This window comes from Mustelus asterias, chromosome 6 (genome assembly GCF_964213995.1).
Source record: "Mustelus asterias chromosome 6, sMusAst1.hap1.1, whole genome shotgun sequence".
NCBI lineage: Eukaryota > Metazoa > Chordata > Chondrichthyes > Carcharhiniformes > Triakidae > Mustelus > Mustelus asterias.
In genome coordinates, this window is record NC_135806.1 from 32,220,778 (window position 1) to 32,245,783 (window position 25,006).

The 25,006-nt window shown below is 43.5% G+C and overlaps 1 protein-coding gene across 3 annotated transcripts in view; it reads right to left on the reverse strand.

Annotated features, from left to right (window-relative positions):
• Positions 1-25,006, reverse strand: part of LOC144494796 (adhesion G protein-coupled receptor L3-like) — a 978,643-nt gene that overhangs the window by 166,450 nt on the left and 787,187 nt on the right. For all 3 annotated transcript variants that reach the window (XM_078214147.1, XM_078214145.1, XM_078214146.1), the window contains 4 exons: positions 19,277-19,460; positions 15,560-15,682; positions 13,662-13,867; positions 6,255-6,428 (listed from right to left, as the gene is read on the reverse strand). In XM_078214147.1, coding sequence (XP_078070273.1) covers positions 6,255-6,428; positions 13,662-13,867; positions 15,560-15,682; positions 19,277-19,460 — 687 coding nt within the window. The remainder of the gene's footprint in view (positions 1-6,254; positions 6,429-13,661; positions 13,868-15,559; positions 15,683-19,276; positions 19,461-25,006) is intronic.

The following is a 25,006-nucleotide window of genomic DNA, read 5'->3' on the forward strand; positions in this document are numbered from 1 at the left end:
GAGTGGGGGGGGAAGCGGGGAGTGGGGGGGGGAAGCGGGGAGTGGGGGGGGGAAGCGGGGAGTGGGGGGGGGAAGCGGGGAGTGGGGGGGGGAAGCGGGGAGTGGGGGGGGGGGAAGCGGGGAGTGGGGGGGGAAGCGGGGAGTGGGGGGGGAAGTGGGGAGTGGGGGGGGAAGTGGGGAGTGGGGGGGGAAGCGGGGAGTGGGGGGGGAAGCGGGGAGTGGGGGGGGAAGCGGGGAGTGGGGGGCGGAAGCGGGGAGGGGAGGGGGAAGCGGGGAGGGGAGGGGGAAGCGGGGAGGGGAGGGGGGAAGCGGGGAGGGGGGGAAGCGTGGAGGGGGGGAAGCGGGGAGTGGGGGGGAAGCTGGGGGGGAGCGGGGAGCGGGGGGGGGAAGTGGGGAGCGGGGGGGGGAAGTGGGGAGCGGGGGGGGAAGTGGGGAGCGGGGGGGTGGAGAGCGGGGGGCAGAAGCGGAGACCGGGGGGCGGAAGCGGAGAAAGAAGGTGAAAGAGAGAATGTCCGGGGTGCGTGGGGTCCTTAACTATGCTGGCTGCTTTTCCAAGGCAGCGGGAAGTGTAGACAGTGTCAATGGGCGGGAGGCTGGTTTGAGTGATGGGTTGGGCTTCATTCACAATACTTTGTAGTTTCTTGAGGTCTTGGACGGAGCAGGAGCCATGCCAAGCTGTGATACAACCAGAAAAAATGCTTTCTATGGTGCATCCATAAAAGTTGGTGAGAATCGTAGCGGACATGCCAAATTTCCTTTGTCTTCTGAGAAAGTAGAGGCATTGGTGGGCTTTCTTAACGATATCGTCAGCATGGAGGGACCAGGGCAGGTTGTTGGTGATCTGGACACCTAAAAACTTGAAGCTCTCGACCATTTCTACTTTGTCCCCATTGGTGTAGCCATCTCCAACCATTTGTAATCAAATATGTGCTCACTTGTTTTGCATTAAATAGGCAATGCAGTAAATTACATGAGCAGATTTTTCAAAATTATAATCTATCGTAGGCAGATTAGCAAAATGCCTGAAATTAGTGGAACATTCAGAGATCCCAAGGAAAGCTGTACTCCACCAGCATCACTTTGAGCTGGTTGTTTAGATTACCAACAAATCAGTGACTATTCCCATTATAGTTGCTAAACTGAGATTCATACTCAAACACACACTGCAAGTAATCCATGCAAGACCCGAGTATCTACTGCAAACTCCATGACAATAAAATGGGCTGGTAGTGTTCTGCTATCTGGGAACTCATAACAGTGCAAGGATTCAGTCAGGATATTACACATCTCAAAGTTAGCAAGGAGGATTGCTACACTGCAAGTTGCAGTCATAGAATCATACAGCACAGAAGAGGTCCTTCGGCTTATCAACTCTGCACCGACACATTAGAGACACCTGAACTCCCACCGAATCCCATCTGCCAGCACTTGGCCCATAGCCCTGAATGCTATCATGTGCCAAGTGCTCATCCAGACATCTTTTAAAGGATGTGAGGCAACCCGCCTCTACCACCCTCCCTGGCAGCCCATTCCTGACCATCACCACCTTCTGAGTAAAAAAGTTTTTCCTCACATCCCCCCAAACCTCCTGCCCCTCACCTTGAACCTATGCACCTTGTGACTGACTCTTCAACTAAGGGGAACAGCTGCTCCTTATCCACTCTATTCATGTCTTTCATAATCTTGTACCCCTCTATCAGGTCGCCCCTCAGTCTTCTCTGCTCGAGCGAAAACAACCCAAGCTTACGCAACCTCTCTTCATAACTTAAATGTTCCATCCCAGGCAGCATCCTGGTGAATCTCCTCTGCACCCCTTCCAGTGCAATCACATCCTTCCTATAACGTGGTGACCAGAACTGCACATAGAATTCTAGCTGTGGCCTCACCAAAGTTCTGTACAATTCCAACATGACTTCCCTGCTTTGGTAATCTATGCCTCGATTGATAAAGGCAAGTGTCCCAAATGCCTTTTTCACCACCCGACTAACATGCCCTCTACTTTCAGAGATCTGTGGACAAGGTCCCTTTGTTTCACAGAACTTCCTAGTGTTCGACCATTCAATGAGCACTTTCTTGTCAAATTACTCCTTCCAAAGTTACCTTACACTTAAATTCCATCTGCCACTTATCTGCCATTTGACCATTCCGTCTATATCTTCTTGTAGCCCAAGATACTCCGCCTCACTGTTAACCACCCAGCCAATCTTTGTGTCATCCGCAAACTTACTAATCCTACCCCCCACATTGTCATCAATGTAATTTATATAAATGATGAATAGGGGGCTCAACACAGATCCCTGTGGTACGCCACTGGACACTTCACCTGCTCACATGCTGCACATTCAAAGAGTGAAATCCATTTCTCTTAATTTTGTTTCTATTCATCTGTTGCCAGGGAGCACTCAAGGCCACATGCATGCAGTTAATACCCCGTGCACTTGTGCGAAACCTCAGATTGCTGCAAAACCCAACATTTTTGCAGCCTGGCCTTTCAGGATCCAGGATGTGGATATGCCGGCGTTGGACTGGGGTAAACACAGTAAGAAGTCTAACAACACCAGGTTAAAGTCCAACAGGTTTATTTGGTAGCAAAAGCCACAAGCTTTCGGAGCCTTAAGCTCCTTCTTCAGGTGAGTGGGAATTCTGTTCACAAACAGGGCATATAAAGACACAAACTCAATTTACAGAATAATGGTTGGATTGCGAATACTTACAGCTAATCAAGTCTTTAAGATACAAACAATGTGAGTGGAGAGAGCATTAAGACAGGTTAAAGAGATGTGTATTGTTGCCAGATAGGACAGCCAGTGAGACTCTGCAGGTCCAGGCAAGCTGTGGGGATTACAGATAGTGTGACATGAACCCAATATCCCGGTTGAGGCCATCCTCATGTGTGCGGAACTTGGCTATCAGTTTCTGCTCAGCGACTCAGCTGTTTGTGAACAGAATTCCCACTCACCTGAAGAAGGGGCTTAAGGCTCTGAAAGCTTGTGGCTTTTGCTACCAAATAAACCTGTTGGACTTCAATCTGGTGTTGTTAAACTTCTTACTTTCAGGTGCTTTCCTGAAGAAGGCATCTGTCACCTCTCAGATACACACTTCTGTGCCACAAAAGTCCCAATTGGAGTTCTGGAAGGAGCCATTGGCAAAAGGTGGCGGTTACCTTCAAAGCCATCAGCATGGGATTGCCTCCAAGTCCTCGTGGCAGCAGGTCCTCATGGAGAAGCTAGCAGATGTGTGAAACCACATTCCACGTCATTCAAAGCCATCGCCAGCATTGCCTCTTGCTCATTTGTGCACCGCCTGCAATATACTCATGGTTGGACCAATGCTCAACATGAGTGTGATTCTGGTCATCAGCATCCTGATCTTCTTGAGACCGCCTGCCTCTTGTAACTCAGGCTGGTGCTCCTCCTGGCCCTGTGCCAACCTTCAATGGGCTTTTCTCCTCCAGTAGAATGGTAGGGTTTCCTGCAGCCCGTATTATCTAGGACTCATTGGACAAATTTAAGTAATAAATCCATTGAGCATATTCTTTACAGATTTGCTTCCATCCTGATGTGGCATAACTACCCCTTTCAGGTAAAGGACATCCTGGAGAACCAGAGACTGGTGTTCCTCTTGTTCATGCATGCACCTGGAGACATTGCTCCTTAACTGGGATGATGAGAGCCATGTGAGAGCATCCTGCCTCTGACATAATTCTGCTTGCTCCCACTGTCCTTAAGGCTCTGTGGAGAGACCATTGCCTTGGCAGCATAGATATATCAACTACATGAGCCCTTGTCAGCAATGACCACTCACCCACGAGAATGGAGGTTTGGAATTGGAAGTCTGCAGCCGTCCACTCGCCATGCCCCATGGAGGCATCGACCTCGCTCCTACTGACTGCAGCCGATGGAAAATTGCACAGAATAAACAGCAGTTCCAGATATTGCTGGGATCTCAATATTATTAGATCCATGACTCAGAAACAAATCCACGGCCGTGCAGGCTTCACAGTAGAGAGGAGAACACAACATAGCGTGGTTGCATCCAGTTGTCTCATGATTATTGGGGTGTTCCTGACACTGACATTAAACTCCACCCCAGTGCCCTCAGTTCCCTTTTCCCCTGTGCAGCCTTCACGCAGCACCCGATATGAGTCAAGATTTGCGAGTACAAACTTGTTCCCGAGAAGGCTAAAGTAGCATCTACTCACCTCAAAGTTATGGAAGAGATCAATTTCACCAGGTGCATGTCACTTATATATAGTTGTAAATGTGAACGTTCCATTTCTGACTGGTGGGGAGCTTAATTTAAAGGAGGAAGCTTAATTCCGGGGAGATGGCCTTTTAATAAGCATACATGATATACTAATGCATGCAAAAGGACTTATTGCATTGTTTGTCTGCCAAGTGCTCGTGGAACTGAAGATTCCACCCAAGGTACGTACATATACAAAGGAGAATAAAATGTCATCGCCAGGAACCAGGACAGAAATGTAAAGAAAAGGCTATGAAAACTTGACAGCACAACATCTGAACTGATTAAAACTCAGATACAACTGACTGCCAGCAACAAGAACACATTGTCTGAAATCCCTGACTGTATTGCTCCCAAGTTGTTGTTGTTTTTCTTCCCACACTGACTGGTGTACAAAGCAGACTTTCATCTGTTCCTATAGCATGATTTTACCTGGAATAGATCGCTAGCCTCTCTCCAGAGGCCTATAGCTTGAGGAGTGCCAGTCCACATGACGCATAGCTTACCAGCAGTGTCTCTCACTCTTACTGCCTGCCATTGGCATGTTGGAAGGATTTTACAGGTTGGTACCCAATCTGTTGGCCACATTATGAACATACCTTCCTTGGCCATTGACTGCTGGGGTGGGACTCGAACTCAAAGCTTTTGGTTCAGAGGCAGGGAAGCTATCACCTCAGCCACAAGACCTCGACTGCTTCCAAGTGCATGCACACAAATGTCTATAAATCTAAACTCTTTTGCATGAATACTGCAATGAAAATGTATAACGACCTCAAATATATGGGGATGTCGTTTTATGAATTTAAAAAGTAGTATCAAAGGAAAAGATTAATTTATGTCAATTATAAAATGATTTTTTCCTCCTGTGGTGCACCAATAGGAAAGTGCAATTTGTGGCAAAGAAAATAAGAGGTGGGTTGAGAATCTCAAATGGGCGGCACGGTAGCACAATGGTTAGCACTGCTGCTTCACAGCTCCAGGGACCTGGGTTCGATTCCCGGCTCGGGTCACTGTCTGTGTGGAATTTGCACATTCTCCCTGTGTCTGCATGGGTTTCCTCCGGGTGCTCCGGTTTCCTCCCACAGTCCAAAGATGTGCAGGTTAGGTTGATTGGCCAAGCTAAATTGCCCCTTAGTGTCCCGGGGTGCGTAGGTTAGAGGGATTAGCGGGTAAATATGTAGGGATACGGGGATAGGGCCTGGGTGGGATTGTTGTCGGTGCAGACTCAATGGGCCGAATGGCCTCTTTCTGTACTGTAGGGTTTCTATGGTTTACTTATAGAGAAAAAATATCAGAGGCACTGTCCTGTAACTTTTCCATAATTGGAAAAAAAGGAGAATGAATGAAATAATAAATAAAACAAATATTTTACAAGGCTTTAAAGATTATGTTGCATTTGAAGCCTTATTAACAAATTTCCCTCTTTCTAGTCATGCTTCAGCCTATGATATTTATGGGAGTTCACACAAAACAGTTGTTATTTAATGTGAGGGAAGAACATTTCCAGATTGTTGCATGTTATTTCCCTTCCCCTCTAAAATATATTGTTGGGAAATAAGACATCGCTAGTGGTAGACCAATAAAGTAGTTCAAAATCCAAATGAAAATACTAACTAATTTTAGCATGTGAAATGACTAAATTGGTTTAAAAAAAGCTTCAATCAGACAAACAAGATCCTGAATGTGGCTCAGGTTCAATCTCTGTATTTAAAAAATAAAGGTGGTGTGAAGCAAGAATGTGCATTCTACATTTGGAATTGTGCCTTGTTTAGTTCTTTTCATATGTCTATAATAAGGCTCGGAGATAGTATAATTCCATGATACACTGTCAAATAGCTAATAATTGGCTTGGTTAATGTGAGATCAATTTCATTTCACTGGCCCAGCAATCAGGAACCTGCAAACAGTTTTATCGCGATCCTCTGTAATAACAGAGGTCAATTTGACTTCCACAGTGAGCAATCTTCCATTGCTTAGAGATGAAGAGATTTATCTCTGCAACTTCTTACCTTGACGTCTTTGTGTGCCATGAGGACAGCAAAGTTTGTCAGATGATTGCAGGAGCATGTGGTATGTGTCCTGTTTGACCCCAGCATTCTGCAGCCCTGCGTGGACCAATACCCTGTCATTGTGCGCTTCGAGTAGCTCCAGAATGAACAATTTGGGTTAAAATTGTTTTGGAACTGAAACAAAGAAATAAAAATGATAAAATCTTTCATACTGTGAAAAGTACCATCCCTCCCCCTGCGAGCCAGTACTTCAATATATCCATTCCCTTAGTCAAGAAGCAATCTGTTACATGTTACATTTTCCATGTGGAAGCTATAAAATTCAGATTGCTATCAAGCACTTCACTATTACCAAATTAGTTCTTTGGTTTTGATTAATATGAAGCCACAACTTAAATCTACTCTGTAACAACCATCTGCTTCATTTGCAATTCAGATCAGGCAATTTAACAATTCCTGCCAATCGTGCATTACAGTGACCCCATTTGATTATTAAAATGGAAATGGCCATTGAACATTGAAGATAATTGAGAGTCAGCAGGCCTGATTTTAACGGGTTACATGGAGTATGTATTACTTAGTTGTATTTAGTTGTTTACCAGCAACAGTTTAATAAGGATTCATAAAAAGCCAGCCAGCCAGAATGGAATTAAAATGGATAAAATACTGCCCAGTCTTTGAAGGCATTACAGATAAATTAAAGTGGAGCTGGCTGTGATATAGCTGGTTTGGGATTTACAAAAACTATTGGCAAATTCCTGCATGCAAAGCTTTTAAACTGAATTTTTGAGAATTGAGAATAAAATGTCGGTATGGTTAAAAGAAAGGGACTGACAGAATTGGTGAGAATCATGGCAGAGTGGGGATAATCGTTGAGAGGAGTTCTGCAGAAATCATTGCTGGAACTCTTCCTTTTCTCACTGGTGCAAATAGCATTGGCAAGTCTGTCAAACCTACAGCAGAATGGGGAAAGCCATGGGGACAGAAGAGATAATTAATGGTTTGAAGGAGCTTTAGAATAGTTGCAAAATTGGACAGACGAATCAAAGTTATAAGCAAAAAACAACATAATTATATGATAAATTAAATGCATTAGCACGGAGACCATTGCATGAGAAATATCTCAACTGTTTCTGACTAATAACAAACTTTTAAATGTGTTTTTATGCATGTATTCACAATATTAGCAAACAGCAGAAACCGTCCCCTTAGAAATGGCACAGATTTTCATTATCAAGGTGATTTGAAAAAGTAATTAATATATCTTGTTGTTTATTTTATCATAGCCAAAGTAGTAAATTACAATTCTCACATTTTGGCATTTATGACCATGGAAGTTCTTGGTTTATATTAAAAACTCTAATAGCAAGTTAAATGCGTCTCTCTGGAGAATAGAACACTGGGGCTGGGAAATCTAGTTTAACTTGCAAACCAAGAGGACGATTCTGAGGCCACCCACCCAGCAAAACAGTGCCTTGAAAAAAAATGAGGAAGAATTTACTGTGGTTGTTATTGGAATAGGTGGCTCCAATTTGGTTAATTGAGGTATTTAAATCAAAATGCTCTCAGATACCAATGTAATTTTAAGCATTGTATCCCCTCCATTGCACTGTTCCCACAAAACTAAGGTGGTTAAAATCAATTCCATTGGGTCAAAACAGTTCAGTTGTCTATTCTACCCAAATTCTTTTTCATCATTATTTAGAGCACCCCAAACAAAAAAGAACAGTTTACATGAACTTTATCATCTTAATGGATGCTTGCAAATTGTCATCAGATCTGGCTGACATTACAATGTTGAAAATATCTCTATGTTTCTGTCAAATCAGGTCACATCAGAGTGAAGATTCAAGCAATACTAATGATACTGGAAAGATTTGTAAAGACTCATCAACTTTCAAGCAAACTATTATGAAGAAAATCAATACATGGATTCTGAACCTGGTTATGCTTTAAACATTTCTTTAGTTGTTAAAATAATAGATGAAACAAGACTGTAATTTCCAGATGGCTGGCTGTCAATTAGGCAACATCTAGCCTTTGGCTCCCAATGTCTGGGGCTCTGAGAAAGTGTCTCCCTTCACCAGTCAGGTGAATTTCTATAGTAGTTAACAAGACATCAGGAAATCAGGACACAAACAACCTGGATAGTCTTTGGACGTATTTTACACAATTTCAAGTGTTTATTGGAACATACATGACAGACCATCATATATGTTTCCACATCACGAGGGGTCACGGGCTCAAGGTGAGAGGGGCGAAGTATAACTCAGATATCAGAGGGACGTTTTTTACACAGAGGGTGGTGGGGGCCTGGAATGCGCTGCCAAGTAGGGTGGTGGAAGCAGGCACGCTGACATCGTTTAAGACTTACCTGGATAGTCACATGAGCAGCCTGGGAATGGAGGGATACAAACGATTGGTCTAGTTGGACCTCTATTTACTTTCTTAGACAAACAATCATATGTAATAATCTCTGGATTATCTCTATCTGAGCCACAAGAAAATTCCTTATGGTCAATATGGGGAATATGGTAAGTGCAGTGGCAATATCACTGGATTAATCATTCAGAGTCCCAGGCGAATGCTCTAAATTCATGGGTTCAAATCCCTCAATGGCAACTGGTGGAATTTGATTTCAATAAATAAAATCTGGAATTGAAAACTAATCTCAGTAATAGAACATAGAACATAGAAAAAATACAGCACAAACAGGCCCTTCGGCCCACAAGTTGCGCCGGTCATGTCCTTACCTACCTAGGCTTATATATAGGCTTACCTATAACCCTCAATCCTATTAAGTCCCATGTACTCATCCAGAAGTCTCTTAAAAGACTCTATTGAGTTTGCCTACACCACCACTGACGGCAACCGATTCCACTCACCCACCACCCTCTGAGTGAAAAACTTACCCCTGACATCTCCTCCTACTCCCCAGCACCTTAAACCTGTGTCCTCTCGTAGCAGCCATTTCAGCCCTGGGAAAAAGCCTCCGAGAATCCACCCGATCTATACCTCTCAACATCTTGTACACCTCTATCAGGTCACCTCTCATCCTTCGTCTCTCCAAGGAGAAAAGATCGAGCTCCCTCAGCCTATCCTCAGAAGGCATGCCAACCAATCCAGGCAACATCCTTGTAAATCTTCTCTGCACCCTTTCAATCATTTCCACATCCCTCCTGTAATGAGACCACCAGAACTGAGCACAGTACTCCAAGTGGGGTCTGACGAGGGTCTTATATAGCTGCATCATTATCTCCCAACTCCTAAACTCAATCCCTCGATTGATGAAGGCCAGCATAGCATACGCCTTCTTAACCACCTCCTCTACCTGTGAGGCCGATTTGAGAGTCCTATGGACCCGGACCCCAAGGTCCTTCTGATCCTCTACACTGCTAAGAGTCTTACCCTTGATATTATACTCCTTCATCCCATTTGACCTGCCAAAATGGACCACTACACATTTATCCAGGTTGAGGTCCATCTGCCACTTCTCCGCCCAGTCTTGCATCCTATCTATGTCATGCTGCAGCTTCTGACATCCCTCCAAACTATCCACAACACCACCAACCTTCGTGTCGTCGGCAAACTTAGCAACCCATCCCTCCACTTCCTCATCCAGGTCATTTATGAAAATGACAAACAGCAAGGGTCCCAGAACAGATCCCTGGGGCACTCCATTGGGGACCGATCTCCATTCAGAAAAAGACCCGTCTACAACCACTCTCTGCCTTCTGCCAGTTCTGAATCCACAAGGCAACAGCCCCTTGGATCCCATGCCCTCTCACTTTCTCGAGAAGTCTTGCATGGGGGACCTTATCGAACGCCTTGCTGAAGTCCATGTAAACCACATCTACCGCTTTTCCTTCGTCAATGTGTTTAGTCACATTTTCAAAGAACTTCACCAGGCTCGTAAGGCACGATTTGCCTTTGACAAAGCCGTGCTGACTACTTTTGAGCATACTAAACTTCTCTAAATGTTCATAAATCCTGTCCCTCAGGATCTTCTCCATCAACTTACCAACCACTGAGGTTAGACTCACCGGTCGGTGATTTCCTGGGCTATCCCTATTCCCTTTCCTGAATATAGGAATCACATCCGTAATCCTCCAATCCTCCGGAACCTTTCCTGCCTCCATCGATGACGCAAAGATCATTGCCAGAGGCTCTGCAATCTCTTCCCTCACCTCCCACAGTAACCTGGGGTACATCCCATCTGGTCCCGGTGACTTATCTATCATAGATCATAGAAACCCTACAGTGCAGAAGGAGGCCATTCGGCCCATCGAGTCTGCACCGACCACAATCCCACCCAGGCCCTACCCCCACATATTTACCCGCTAATCCCTCTAACCTACGCATCTCAGGATTCTAAGGGGCAATTTTTAACCTGGCCAATCAACCTAACCCGCACATCTTTGGACTGTGGGAGGAAACCGGAGCACCCGGAGGAAACCCACGCAGACACGAGGAGAATGTGCCAGCTCCACACAGACAGTGACCCGAGCCAGGAATCGAACCTGGGACCCTGGAGCTGTGAAGCAGCAGTGCTAACCACTGCGCTACCGTGCCGCCCTATCTTGATGCTATTCAAAATTTCCAATACATCCTCTTTCTTAATGTCCACATTCTCAATCTTTTCAGTCCACCTCAATCCTGTAGTACAACCACCCAGGTCTTTTTCCACCGTGAATACCGAGATAAAATATTAATTAAGCACCTCTGCTATTTCTTCCGGTTCGGTACAGACTTTCTCACCTTCACCTTTTATAGGTCCTATTCCTTCACATCTGTGACCATGAAACTATCATTGATTGTCATAAAAGCCAATCTGATTCATTAACATCCCTTAGGGAAGTAAATCTGACATCCATGCCCGGTCTGGCCTACATGTGAAACTCGACCCATAGAAACATGGTTGTCTCTTAACTGGCCTCTGAAGTGGCCTACCAAGCCACTCAATTCAAGAGCAATTAAGGGTGGGCAACAAATGCTGACACCGTCAGTGATGACCAGAATAATAACAAAAAATTACAGATTTGAAAGCACTGCTCAAAGATTGTTGCCAGATAAATGGGTTTCAGTTCATGGTGCACTGGCACCATTACTTGGGAAAGAGGGAGCTGTTCTGTTGGGGTGGGGTTCACCTTAACTGTGCTGGGACCTTGCCTGGAAAAATGAACATGTAACTAAGGCTTTAGATAAGGCTCTAAACTAAATGATGGGATGGAGTCTTCAAGTGAGGGGAAATTTAGAAAGCTCAAGAGAAAGGACAAAGCAATAGTGAGTGATTGGATCATGATACCCAGAGTGTAGCACAAAGAGACAGGGCGTATATAAGAATAGTACACCAGCAAAAAGGGTCAGATTATGGAAAAATAGCAAAAATATAAAAAATGAAGACTCTTTATCTGAATACACATGGCATTAGTAACAAGATAGACGAGTTCATGGCACAAATAGAAATAAATGGGTATGACCTGATAGTCCATAAATTCCCTACAGTGCAGAAGGAGGTCATTCAGTCCATCGAGTATGCACTGACTCTCTGAAAGATCATACCCAAGCCTAACCCCCACCCTATCCCCATAACCCCGAGTATTTATCATGGCTAATCCACCTAACTTGCACATCTTTTAACCATGCGAGGCAATTAAAGCGCCCAAAGGAAACCCACGAAGTGATGTGGTTGCAAGGTGATCAAGGTGAAGAATTGAATATTCATGGATTCGTGACATTTTAGAAGGACATGCATAAAAGAAAAGAAGGGAAGTAGCTCTGTTAATAAAGGATGTGACCGACGCTGCAGTGAGAAACGATCTTTGCTTAGAAAGTCAAGATATAGAATCAGTTTGGGTGGAAGATGAGAAATAGCAAATAAAAGTTACCGGTAGGTGTAGTTAATAGGCCCCCTAAAGTAGCTACACAGTAGGATAGCATGTATATCAAAAAATAATGGGGGCTTGTAAGTAAGGTGCTGCAATAAGGTGGCAGTGGTTAGCACTATTGCATCACAGCACCAGGGGCCTGGGTTCGATTCGAGCCTTTGGTGACCATGCAAACTCCACACATTCTTCCCGTGTCTGTGTGGGTTTCCTTCAGGTGCTCCGGTTTCCTCCCACAGTCCAAAGACTTGCAGGTTAGATGGACTGGCAATGCTAAATTGTCGCTTAGTGTCCAAAGACATGTAAGGTTAGGGGGATTAGTGAGTAAGTACATGTGGTTCCAAGGTTAGGGCGGGCAGTGAGCGTGGGTAAGGTGCTCTGTTGGAGTGTCAGTGCAGGCTCGATGGGCTGAATGGCCTCCTTCTGCACTGTAGGGATTCTATGACATGTACAATAATCATGGGTGGTTTTAATCTTCACATAGATTTGAGAAATCAAGTTGGTAAAGGAAGCCTTAAGTGCGAGTCCATTAAGCATGTTCCGGACGGTTTCTCAGAACAGTACATTGTGGAATCAACCAGGGAACAAACTATTGAAGACCAGGTGATATATAATAAGATACGTTTAATTAATGATCTCATAGTAAAGGATCCTCTAGGGAAGAGTGAAAAGCATTAGGGAACCTTACACCTTACCATTCTAAAGGTCCCATTGTTCAAGCATCAGTAAAATGTAATACCAAGTGTAACTAATTGACTGGTTTAATGTCAATCAAGGAATAAGGGATGCAAAGACCACAATAGCAAAAAAGAAAATGCTGGAAAATCTAAGCAGGTCTGGCAGCATCTGTAAAGAGAGAAAGGAGCTGACATTTCGAGTCCAGATGACCCTTTGTCAAAGCTTTGACAAAGGATCAGCTGGACTCGAAAGAACAAAGAACAAAGAAAATTACAGCATAGGAACAGGCCCTTCGGCCCTCCAGGCCTGCACCGAACATGCTGCCCGACTGAACTAAAACCCCCCACCCTGCCGGGGACCATACCTCTCTGTTCCCATCCTATTCATGTATTTGTCCAGACGTCCCTTAAAACTCACTATCGTATCTGCTTCCACTACCTCCCCCGGCAGAGAGTTCCAGGCACCCACCACCCTGTGTAAAAAAACTTGCCTCGTACATCTCCTTTAAACCTTGCCCCTCGCACCTTAAACCTATGCCTCCGAGTAATTGACTCTTCCACCTTGGGAAAAAGCTTCTGCCTATCCACTCTGTCCATGCCCCTCATAATCTTGTAGACTTCTATCAGGTCGTCTCTCAACCTCCATCATCAGCTCCTCTCTTTCCTTACAGATGCTGCTAGACCTGCTGAGATTTGCCAGCATTTTCTCTTTTGGTTTCAGATTCCAGCATCCACAGTAATTTGCTTTTATAGACCACAATAGGTTGGAGGATGCTGAGGTAGTAGAGGGAGATGCATGTCGAAACTAAACATTGAACACTAAATGAATCCATTTCCTCACTCACATTAATATGTTTTAAGGTAAAAATCACGGGGGCTGCCAGATAGATTCGATTGCTTTCTTTGTTTATTGCTGCAGAGACGACCTGTGAGTTGACTATAACAGTGTGATTGGTTGACATCGCCTCACTTCCAAGCTTGAAGCTGGCATTCTCTGTAGAAAGATAGCTTCCCAGATTATTGTAGAGGACGAAAGCCACTCTTATCTCACCTGCAACAAAGGGATTAGACATATTACCTTTACTGACATTTCAGAAAATGGATGTGGAGAGATTATTTAAAAATAGATTGAGAAAGTAATTGTGCCTTCTTGAAAGCCTTAATTCAGTGCAGTTTCACCCTTTCATGACCCAAAAGTTCACCCAGTATAAAATGTTGCACTTCTGCAGCGTTAGATTAATCCAATTTCCAAACCTAATGCTCTGTAAAGTTACAGAGGGAGCGTCCAACCATGATGAGGAAATTGTTTGAATCAAGAATCTGGTTTGAGCTCATTTGACCAACACAAGTGCAATATTTCTATTCTAATGACTGCTGTTTGCCCTTTAGAACTGTTCCATAGACTTTTCAACAATAAGAATTTAGGTGGACTCGAAAATGAAATCTGTGCTTAAGCAATGATACTTAGGCTTCCTTGTTATTTGCAAAATACTCTACTGCCTGTGTTGTTCAAACAGGGCAAAATAGGGATGGATGGCATCAATAAATTTGATTAGTTCTGTCAAACTAAGTGATCCCCTCCAGCAGATTACCGACCAGTAAGTAAAGATAAAGATCTTCCACAGGTATCTTGGGCCCATGTTAAAATGCGTTAATGAAAATTAACCACAAAAAAGCTTGTTAAGCCCTTGTTAAAGGCCAATCATTGGAAACTCACGGTGATTTGCTTAGGGGATTTATGTAGAAATTGAATTATGGAATCTAATTCAGACTTGTGAGTTAGTTATGTGAATGAAGGAGAACGTTGTAAAGCATCTGTGCAGCTAACACTGTGTAATATAATCTAGATATGTTTAGGTAAAGTTACCGTAGTCACAGATGACCATAGGCTGCTCTCCCCCTTGAGGGACAGAGCTGACTGGTGGTGATTTAACCTGAGGATCGCCACATCTCAGGCAAAGGACAAGGTTGAGAAGGCGCACCTTCATGAGTAATCTCAGTACAGGGATTAAAGCTGTGCTGTTGGCATCCCGAACCAGCCATCCAGCCAACTACACAATAAAATACAACTCCTCAGATAATTCTGATTTCAGTATTTTATAAAGCTGAAAATGCAGTTTTGTGTGTTTAGTGCACAAACTTCAATTATAATTTGAAGGAAATTTAGAAGTGAATCAATTGCATCAACGCGTAGCAATATGCTGATATGATTCAGTGATGTAACTGCTTGTACCAAATCTGATTGATTTTCAAAACCATTATTTCTTATAAATAACGAACACATGTTAAGCTATGTTAGAGAGGCTGAAATTCAACATTTAAATTATTAGGGAGCTTATACTATTTTCATTGAACGACTAAATATATTCTGGAGCATTTATTGAGAAGTTACAACTGTAGGAAGTATTAAATAAATTGGTGAAAATCCCACTCATTTGCTTTCCCCTCATTTGGCTTTTGAGCATGGACTGAGGGAGTGCTGCATTAATTCAAAGTAGGCCTATGATTTAATAAAAAATATATTTATATTTTATATATGGGTGTTCTGAATTAAAATAACCAGCTCTCCTTCAGCAACATGCTGATTTGGAGAGATGTGGATTTCTCTCCCCCCTTATGCTTTAATGCTGCTAATTAACTCCTTCAAATTAGCCCTGTCATATGGACAACAAAGATTCACAAATCCGCTCCTTATGATTCTATGGCATATCATTTCAAGGTAACAAATTCAATTAAACCTTACCATGACGACCATTCTTTTTCAGAGTACTAGCTGAAAGTTGGATGGAGTTTCCATTTATTCCATTTTGCGGAAATTGCAGATCCTCCAACATTCCATCTGTACTCAAGCGGGCAACCTCTAGCACTACCATCCCCAAGAGAGCACAAAACAAGTAATTAGTCTCATGGAAACTGGACATTTTCAACATAATCTACAACCCACAGAAGATCCCTGTCTACTGTTCTATATTAGGATTTCTTATAACTCCAAACTATATTCTCAACTGAAGGTGAAGTGTTGAACCAAAATGTTGATAAAATCTTAATTAAAAATAAAAGATTCTCTCTAATGGTGGCTGGCTTTTGATATGTTTCAAATAGAACACACAGAATAGAAAAATTCTACGTGGCCCAGCATGTCAAAGTTTATGCTCCATTTGAGCCTCTTTCCATTCATCAGCACAACCCTCTACCCCTATCTCACACATCACTTCTAAAATGCATCCATTTGATTCACTTTGTGTCTTTTTTATTATAGTGGAAGATGTGATGCCAGGTTTTCCCATCTCAATGCAGGGCAAACCCACACTGGCTGGGTGGAACTGGATGCATGTGGGTCCCGAATGCAGAGAATCGTCCCCATTGTTGTCAGCTATTTTTATCAGTGTGGGAATGGGAGCAGGTCACAAATCTGCACATAGTACATGCAGGCTCCACTGCAGGGCTGGGCATTTTAGAAACCCAGCAATTCTCATGGAATCCAGCCAGCTTCTGAAGATGATGTGATTTGTGACTGCTCAGTGGCATCACGGGTTATTGGGAGCCCCAGTCTGGAGTTGGGGACCTTTTGACAGGTGAGTTCAAAAGGTGCTGCCAACATCACATGTCATAATGTAATGTCGTATGATAAAGTTAAATATGTCTTTAATATAGTGATTAATGCTCTTACTTTGTTCTTAATGAAGGGGATTTATGAAGGGTAAATTATGCTTGACAAATCTGTTAGAGTTCTTTGAAGATGTAACTAGTAGAGCTGACAAGCAGGAACTAGTCGGTGTGGTATATTTGGACTATCAGAAAGCGTTTGACAAAGTCCCGCATAAGAGATTATCGTGCAAGATTGGGGGAAGTGTATTGAGATGTATAGAAAACTGGTTGGCAGAGAGGAAACAAAGAGTAGGAATTAATGAGTGTTTTTCAAATTGGCAGGCAATAACTAGTGGAGTGCAACAGGGATCGGTGCTGGGACCCCAGTTATTCACAATATATATTAATGATTTGGATGATGGAACAAAATGTAACATTTTAAAGTTTGCAGATGATACCAAGTTGGGTGGGAGGGTGAACTGTGACAAGGGCGGCACGGTAGCACAGTGGTTAGCACTGCTGCCTCACAGTCCAGGGACCTGGGTTCGATTCCCGGCTTGGGTCACTGTCTGTGTGGAGTTTGCACATTCTCCTCGTGTCTGCGTGGGTTTCCTCCGGGTGCTCCGGTTTCCTCCCACAGTCCAAAGATGTGCGGGTTAGGTTGATTGGCCATGCTAAAATTGCCCCTTAGTGTCCTGGGATGCGTAGATTAGAGGGATTAGCGGGTAAAATATGTAGGGATATGGGGGTAGGGCCTGGGTGGGATTGTGGTCGGTGCAGACTCGATGGGCCGAATGGCCTCTTTCTGTACTGTAGGGTTTCTATGAAGGATGCAGAATGATCTGGACAGATTGGGTGAATGGGCTAATCAATGGCAGATGCAGTATAATTTGGATAAGTGTAAGGTTTGGAAGCAAAAACAAGAATGGTTGTAAATTTGGAGAGGGGAGTGTGCAGTGGGGCCTGGGTGTCCTTGTGCACCAGTCACTGAAGGTAAGCGTGCAGGTGCAGCAGGTGGTAAAGAAGGCAAATGGCATGTTGGCCTTCATTGTGAGAGGTTTTGAGGACAGGAGCAAGAATGTGTTGTGCAATTACACAGGGCCTTGGTGAGGCCACACCTAGATTATTGTGTGCAGTTTTGGTCTCCTTTTCTGAGGAAGGAGGTTCTTGCTCTTGAGGGAGTGCAGCAAAGGTTTACCAGGCTGATTCCGGGGATGGCAGGACTGATATATGAGGAGAGATTGACGCGGTTAGGATTGTTTTCGCTGGAGCTCAGACAAATGAGGGGGGATCTCATAGAGACTTATAAAATCCTAACAGGACTAGACAGGGTAGATGCAGGGAGAATATTCCCAATGGTGGGGGAGTCCAGAACCAGAGGTCACAGTCTGAGGATTCAAAGTAGACCATTTAGGACAGAGGTGAGGAGACATTTCTTCACCCAAAGAGTGGTGAGCCTGTGGAATTCATTACCACAGGAAATAGTTGATGTCAAAACATTGAATGTATTCAAGAGGCAGCTGGATATAGCACTTGGGGCGAATGGGATCAAAGGTTATGGGGAAAAAGCAGGGCTATTGAGTTGGATGATCAGCCATGATTGTAATGAATGGAGGAGAGGCCAAATGGCCTCCTCCTGCTCCTATCTTCTATATTTCTATGTATAAAAGATAAGGGACAATTAAATTCACCAGCATTCAGTTTTGGGGGTTGGTTTATTCAGCTGTACAATGGAATTCCAATTTGAGAGCTTGGGAATTGTGGGGTTGACGAGTTGTGTCGGCAGTTGAGGGTCTCACACTCATCTACAGAACTGGGATGACGTCCCAGTGAACAGAGACAGGCCTTCTAACCTGGCCATTTGGGCGCCTGCCTGCCTCCATCTCAGCCTTTGCCCTGTTTTGCGAGGTTGCAGTCTCAACTCCAGCTCACCCCTCATCCCGAGGGAGGAAAACATGATGAGCAGGCCTGGCCAAATAAGAGGCGAGTTGGCACAGTTTATTAGCGTTGCTGCCTCATAGCACCAGGGACTCGGTTCGATTCCAGCTTTGGGTGATTGCCTATGTGGAGTTTTCACATTCTCATGTGTCTGTATGGGTTTCTTCCCAAAGTCCAAAGATGTGCAGATTAGGTGGATTGACCATCCGAAATTACCCACCTCTTAGTGCCCCAAGATGTGTAGGTTAGCAGTAAACCCACATTAGCCATGTAAATTTGTGGGATAGGGCGGACAAGAGGGCCTGGGTAAGATACTCTGTCAGACAGTCAGTGTAGACTCGATGAGCTGGACGGCCGGCCTCCTTCTGCACTGTAGGGATTCTATGATTACAACATTGGGAAATGGTCCGAGCCTTGATTCCTGCCTCAAAAAAGCCCTTGAGGCCTGTTATCCTCCCTGCTCTCATTTGATTAAATTCTAAATGTTGGACCAAGAAGTTTCCTACTTGATTTCTTCTGTGGGTTACAAAGGGCAACACCAGTCTGCAGCAATGGTGGCACTACAAAAATAGCCTTTTAATACTGGTTATGATTGTGAAGGAAGTTCCATACATGGCACTGAGAACACTTCTGCCAATTTGATTGAACCTTTATGAAAGACTTTTTTTAAAGCAGACTTAGTGTAAAATAGTTGAACATATAGTTCAGGCTGCACATGCTCAATATATTTCTCAGAAACCTTTGTGTTACTTGTATCAATATTTTCTGGAACTTCTGTAATTTAAACTCTTTTATATAAAAAAAAATCATGGTATGAGGAATTGGCTGTTCTCTTACAGAAGATTAAATAAATGTCCTCTGAAACTATCAAGCATTGCTGTGAAGTGGTTTCTCAACTGTTTTGACCATAATACAGTTTTGACAAGACACTCACATATGTTGTCAGTGTTTTCTCGGACTATGTCTGTCTTGAGCAGATTGTCAGCAAGGACAAAGGCACCTTGCTCCACTGTATCCAGTAACAGGGTGGCTGCTCGCAGCTGATCACTTGTCATCAGGTCCTTCCATGCCTCCAGGGCTTGAGGTTGCAAAAGGTTGTTAACCGTCTCCACCATGGCCTGCAGATCAGGGAAAAGAATGACACAGGATTTCAATTTTACCCACTTGAGGACAGCCATGGATACATGCCACAACAGCCCACATAATCTCAGCAACATCGTCATGGGGAGTCATGAAGTGGAAGATGAACAGATCCCTACAATGGAAGAAGAGCAATTGCAGCCATTCTTGCATACCTCTCATGTCTACAAGGATTGTCAGTAAAGCAAAGCTGAGTTTCAGAATAATTCTTCTCTTCACTATAAGAAACAATGTTCTCCTTATTGCAGGTTCAAACTAGACATGTGCAGAAGGCGAATGCGTAAATATAATTCTGATGTATTTACAGTCAATATACATCAAGGCATGAGAAACAATCTTCCTGCATTGAACATTTGGAATGACAGGGAACTTTAGCTGCCTATTAATCTGCTTTCGCTCGAGCAGGCTAATAAAATGGAATTTCTTTTTGCCCAAGGTAAGAAGCCATTGCCTCAAATGCAGCTATTATCATTCAGGCAGGCTGGCTGAACTAGTTTGTTGGTACTCACTGAGGAACATTTTGACTTTTCCAATAAACTTTTTCAAGCAGAGCACTTGAGTGAGCAAGATACATTTTTAGCATTTTAATGCAATTTCATCTTTCTTTAGGGAAAAACAAATCCAATCCAGGACATTTCAAGCAAGCCCAAGCATTTTATTGGCACCGTGTTGTCTATAACCGGTATCCTTTTTGCTTCTGAGGCAGCGTAATTGCTGTCATGCTGATTTTAATCTGGACTAATGCAGTGCCCTGTGATTTTAATGGTCCCTTAGAGTTGCAGAGTGGAGCTTGATTTTGGGGATGATTAACAGGTCAGGTGATATGCCTAGGGACTGCTTTTTTATTTTACAGTAAAGTCCAGTTTTTAGTTTGTTTCTCAGTTGCTGCTTGTAGTTGGTGGCAAGAGGCAGCAGCTCTCTGTCTCTCTCCAGAGGATTTCTGGAAGATACAGGACTGGGCAGCCTCAGAGAATTGACCCAACATTCAAAGGACCAATTCACACCTGGTGTTAAGAAGCTACAAATCCAGCTTCATAAAAGGAAGTATCAGTTGCAATATTAATAAGCAGAAAATGGTGTAACTTTCTTTTCAGTCAATTCTCATAAATGGACAAGTAGACTCTATCTTCATACTCTTACATTGATGATCATGTCCTCAAATTCTGCATGCATATTATTACTTCAGATGCCAAGATACACATATTCCCACCTGTTTTGAACACCCTTTTTCTGGTCCTTTCACTTGCTGTGATGATAATAATAATGCTACATGCCAATATTATGTGTCCAAAGTAATTCAATTAATAGCTCAAACAAGTACCAGTGGCTTATTGATGCAAAATGAACTGTTTTTAATGAGCAAGAAACATAAAAATATTTAAGCTTCCTCACTACAGAAACTCATTGTTTACAAAGGAAATGTATAAGTAAACCAGACTGGATAAATAAAAACATTTTATAAAAAAAAAGCAATTGCGCAAATTCACATAGCATCCTTAAAATAGTTCAGTAGCCTCAAATCCTTACAGCAGCATAAGCAGACAAAAGTGCCGATGAGCCTGAAGGAGGAAAAATACACAGATGGGTACACATAAGATGGTGGCCTGGCACACAAACAGTCACCTGGGAAAGAGACATTAAACAGACACTAACTTTCAGTACAAACAGCCACCTGAGATTAAAACATAAAGGACAGACAGCTATCCAAAGTTAAACATGCAGGAATCAAGTCTTACAGGAAGCCAGCCAGGGCTTAAAGATAAGGACAATAGGGATAGATAATGAGATTAACTACAGGTGGGATCGGGAATACATAACTGCAGGAAAACCAATTACTGTAAACTACTGTATGAATGGACTGAAAGTAAAGTCATTGATAGTCACTGACATAGGAAATGTATCCATTCATAGAACAATGCGATGTTAACATGCTTATGACTGTATCTGTCTGTATTTGTCTATAACGATGTGTTGATGCGTTTAACGATCGATCACCTACTTGATTACAACGATGTGATAATGGCTAGATGTCCGGTCCATCTATTGTGTAAAGGGTATAAAGATGAATCGCTCCTATTGTCTCATTGAGAGAAGGTTTTGCTGCTTGTTAGTGCCTTTTCTCCACGAAGCTTCGTTAAATAAAACTGTATTGTTGAAACCTTCAAGTCTGACTCACAAGTGGCATTTTTCCCACAACAAGCCAATGGCAAAAAATATTTGGATACGTGACCAACAACTTGGTCATGTAGGTTTTAAGAATGGTCTTAAAGAAAATGAGGGTGGGGAAGTTTAGGAAAGAATTTCCAGACCATAGGAATAGATTGCTGTAGGCACGGTTGCCCATGGTAAGCAGAGAAAATGAGATGCATTAGGCACCAGACCTGGAGGAACACAGAGTTTTCAGAGATTGTAAGTGTGACGGCACTGTGTCTTTCAGAAATATATTCCAATCGTGTTTCTCTGCAGGACATTTCAAGCAGGCCCAAGCATTTTATTGGCACCGTGTTGTCTATAACTGGTATCCTTTTTGCTTCTGAGGCAGCGTAATTGCTATCATGCTGATTTTAATCTGGACTAATGCAGTGCCCTGTGGTTTTAATGGTCCGTTAGAGTTGCAGAGTGGAGCTTGATTTTGGGGATAATTGACAGGTCAGGTGATATGCCTCGGGACAGCTTTTTTATTTTACAGAAAAGTCCAGTTTTTAGTTTGTTTCTCAGTTGCTGCTTGTAGTTGGTGGCAGGAGGCAGTATCTCTCTGTCTTTCTCCAGAGGCTTTCTGGAAGTTAGAACATAGAAAAGCTACAGCACAAACAGGCCCTTCGGCCCACAAGTTGCGCCGAACAATTTCCTTACCTTCAAGGCTCATCTATAACCCTCTATCTTACTAACCTCTATGAACCTATCCAAAAGTCTCTTAAAAGACTCAATCGAATCTGCTTCCACCACCACTACCGGCAGCCGATTCCATGCACCCACCATCCTCTGAGTGAAAAACTTACCCCGAACATCTCCTCTATACCTACTCCCCAGCACCCTAAACCTGTGGCCTCTCGTGCCAACCATTTCAGCCCTGGGTAAAAGCCTCTGAGAATCCACTCTATCAATACCTCTCAACATCTTATACACCTCTATCAGGTCACCTCTCATCCTTCGCCTCTCCAAGGAGAATAGACCGAGCTCTCTCAACCTATCCTCATAAGGCATACCACTTAATCCCGGCAACATCCTCGTAAATCTCCTCTGCACCCGTTCTATGGCTTCCACGTCCTTTCTGTAATGAGGCGACCAGAACTGGGCACAGTACTCCAGGTGGGGTCTGACCAGGGTCCTATACAGCTGCAGCATTATCTCCCGATTTCTAAACTCAATTCCTCTATTGATGAAGGCCAGTATTCCATACACCCTCTTAACCACAGCCTCTACCTGTGACACTGCTTTGAGCGTCCTATGAAGCCGGACCCCAAGATCCCTCTGTTCTTCCACACTGCCAAGCGTCTTACCCTTAATATTACATTCTTCCATCCTATTCGACCTGCCAAAATGAACCACCACACACTTATCTGGGTTGAAGTCCATCTGCCACTTCTCTGCCCAGTCTTGCATCTTATCTATGTCTCGTTGCAACTGCTGACATCCCTCTACACTATCCACAACACCTCCAACCTTTGTGTCATCAGCAAACTTGCCAACCCATCCTTCCACTTCCTCATCCAGGTCATTTATAAGTTCCAGGACTGGGGAGCCTCAGAGAATTGATCCAACATTCAAAGGACCAATTCACACCCGGTGTTAAGAAGCTGCAAATCCAGCATCACATGAGCATACTTGTTTCTGTGCCAAGTCTGAGGAGGGGTGTATGTCTGTGGAATGGTGTTTAACTTGGAACAACAGAGATAAATTGGAGTATACTGTGTTATGTTTAAGTCTTGTAATTGGCAAAAGTTATGCTAATTTTTTTGTTATATTTTGACTTGTGTTCTTAAATAAACTTTATTTGATAAAAGCTTCCTAGTGGATCATTTGAATCATACCCGGAGTGAAACACCTTATGTTCACCCATGCCAAAACCAAAATCAAATGTAAAACTTAGGGTCCAGGCTAACTTCATAAAACACCTTAGAGTTTCTGGACTGGGTCTTAACAGGGGGTTAAAGCAGTTTATAGACAGAGAAGGGTGAGGTCATGAAGGGATTGATCATGAGGGTGAGAATTTTAAAATCAAACTGTTGACAGGCTAAGATCCAATGTGCAAGCTTCAGAGTGAACAGAATTGAGAGACTGGTGAACATAATTCAATAAGTTACGATGTGGACAGCTGAGTTTTGGATGATCTCAAAGTTGGAGGGTGGAAGAACATTCAAGGAGCCCAGCCCATGAGTGAATTGCAACAATTGTTTATTCCTGTCCAGTGCAAAAGTAAAACTGGAAAGGTGCCAAACCATGGCTTACAAGGGAAATTAGAGATAGTATTTGATCCAAGGGAGAGGCATACAAATTGGCCAAGAAAAACACCAGACCTGAGGATTGGGAGCAAATTAGAATTCGAAGTAAGCTTGCAGGGGTCATAAAAATTGTCTGTAAAAGTTTCTATCGGTTTGTGAGGAGAGGATGATTGGTGACGACAAATGTAGATTCCTTACAGTCAGAGAGGAATTTATGACGGGGAACAAAGGACTGGCTGACCAACTTTGATTCTGTCTTCACAAAGGAGGACACAAGTAAGATACTAAAAATGTTGGGGAATACAGGGTTCAGTGAGGGAGGAACTGAAGGAGACTAGTATTAGTAGATAAATGGTGTTGGAGAAATTGATAGGATTGAAGGTCTGATAATCTACATCCCAGAGTACTGAAGAAAGTGACCCAAGAAATAATGGATGCATTGGAGGTCATCTTCCAAGATTCTATAGACTCTGGAACGGTTCCTACGGAGGATAGCTATGCAACCTCACTATTTGAAAAGGGAGGTCGAGAAAAAACAGGGAATTATAGACCAGTAAGCCTGAGGTCAGTAGTGGGGACAATTCTGGAATCATTATTAAGGGGGCGGCACGGTAGCACAGTGGTTAGCACTGCTGCTTCACAGCTCCAGGGTCCCGGGTTCGATTCCTGGCTCGGGTCACTGTCTGTGTGGAGTTTGCACATTCTCCTCGTGTTTGCGTGGGTTTCCTCCGGGTGCTCCGGTTTCCTCCCACAGTCCAAAGATGTGCGGGTTAGGTTGATTGGCCAGGTTAAAAATTGCCCCTTAGAGTCCTGAGATGCGTAGGTTAGAGGGATTAGCGGGTAAATATGTGGGGGTAGGGCCTGGGTGGGATTGTGGTCGGTGCAGACTCGATGGGCCGAATGGCCTCCTTCTGCACTGTAGGGTTTCTATGATTCTATGATTCTATGATTATCAAAGATTTTATAGCAAAACACTTGGAAAACAGTGGCAGGATCAGATAGGCTTACATTAACACTGCAATGAAGTTACTCTGAAAATCCTCTCATCGCCACACTCCAGCATCTGTTTGGGTAAACCGAGG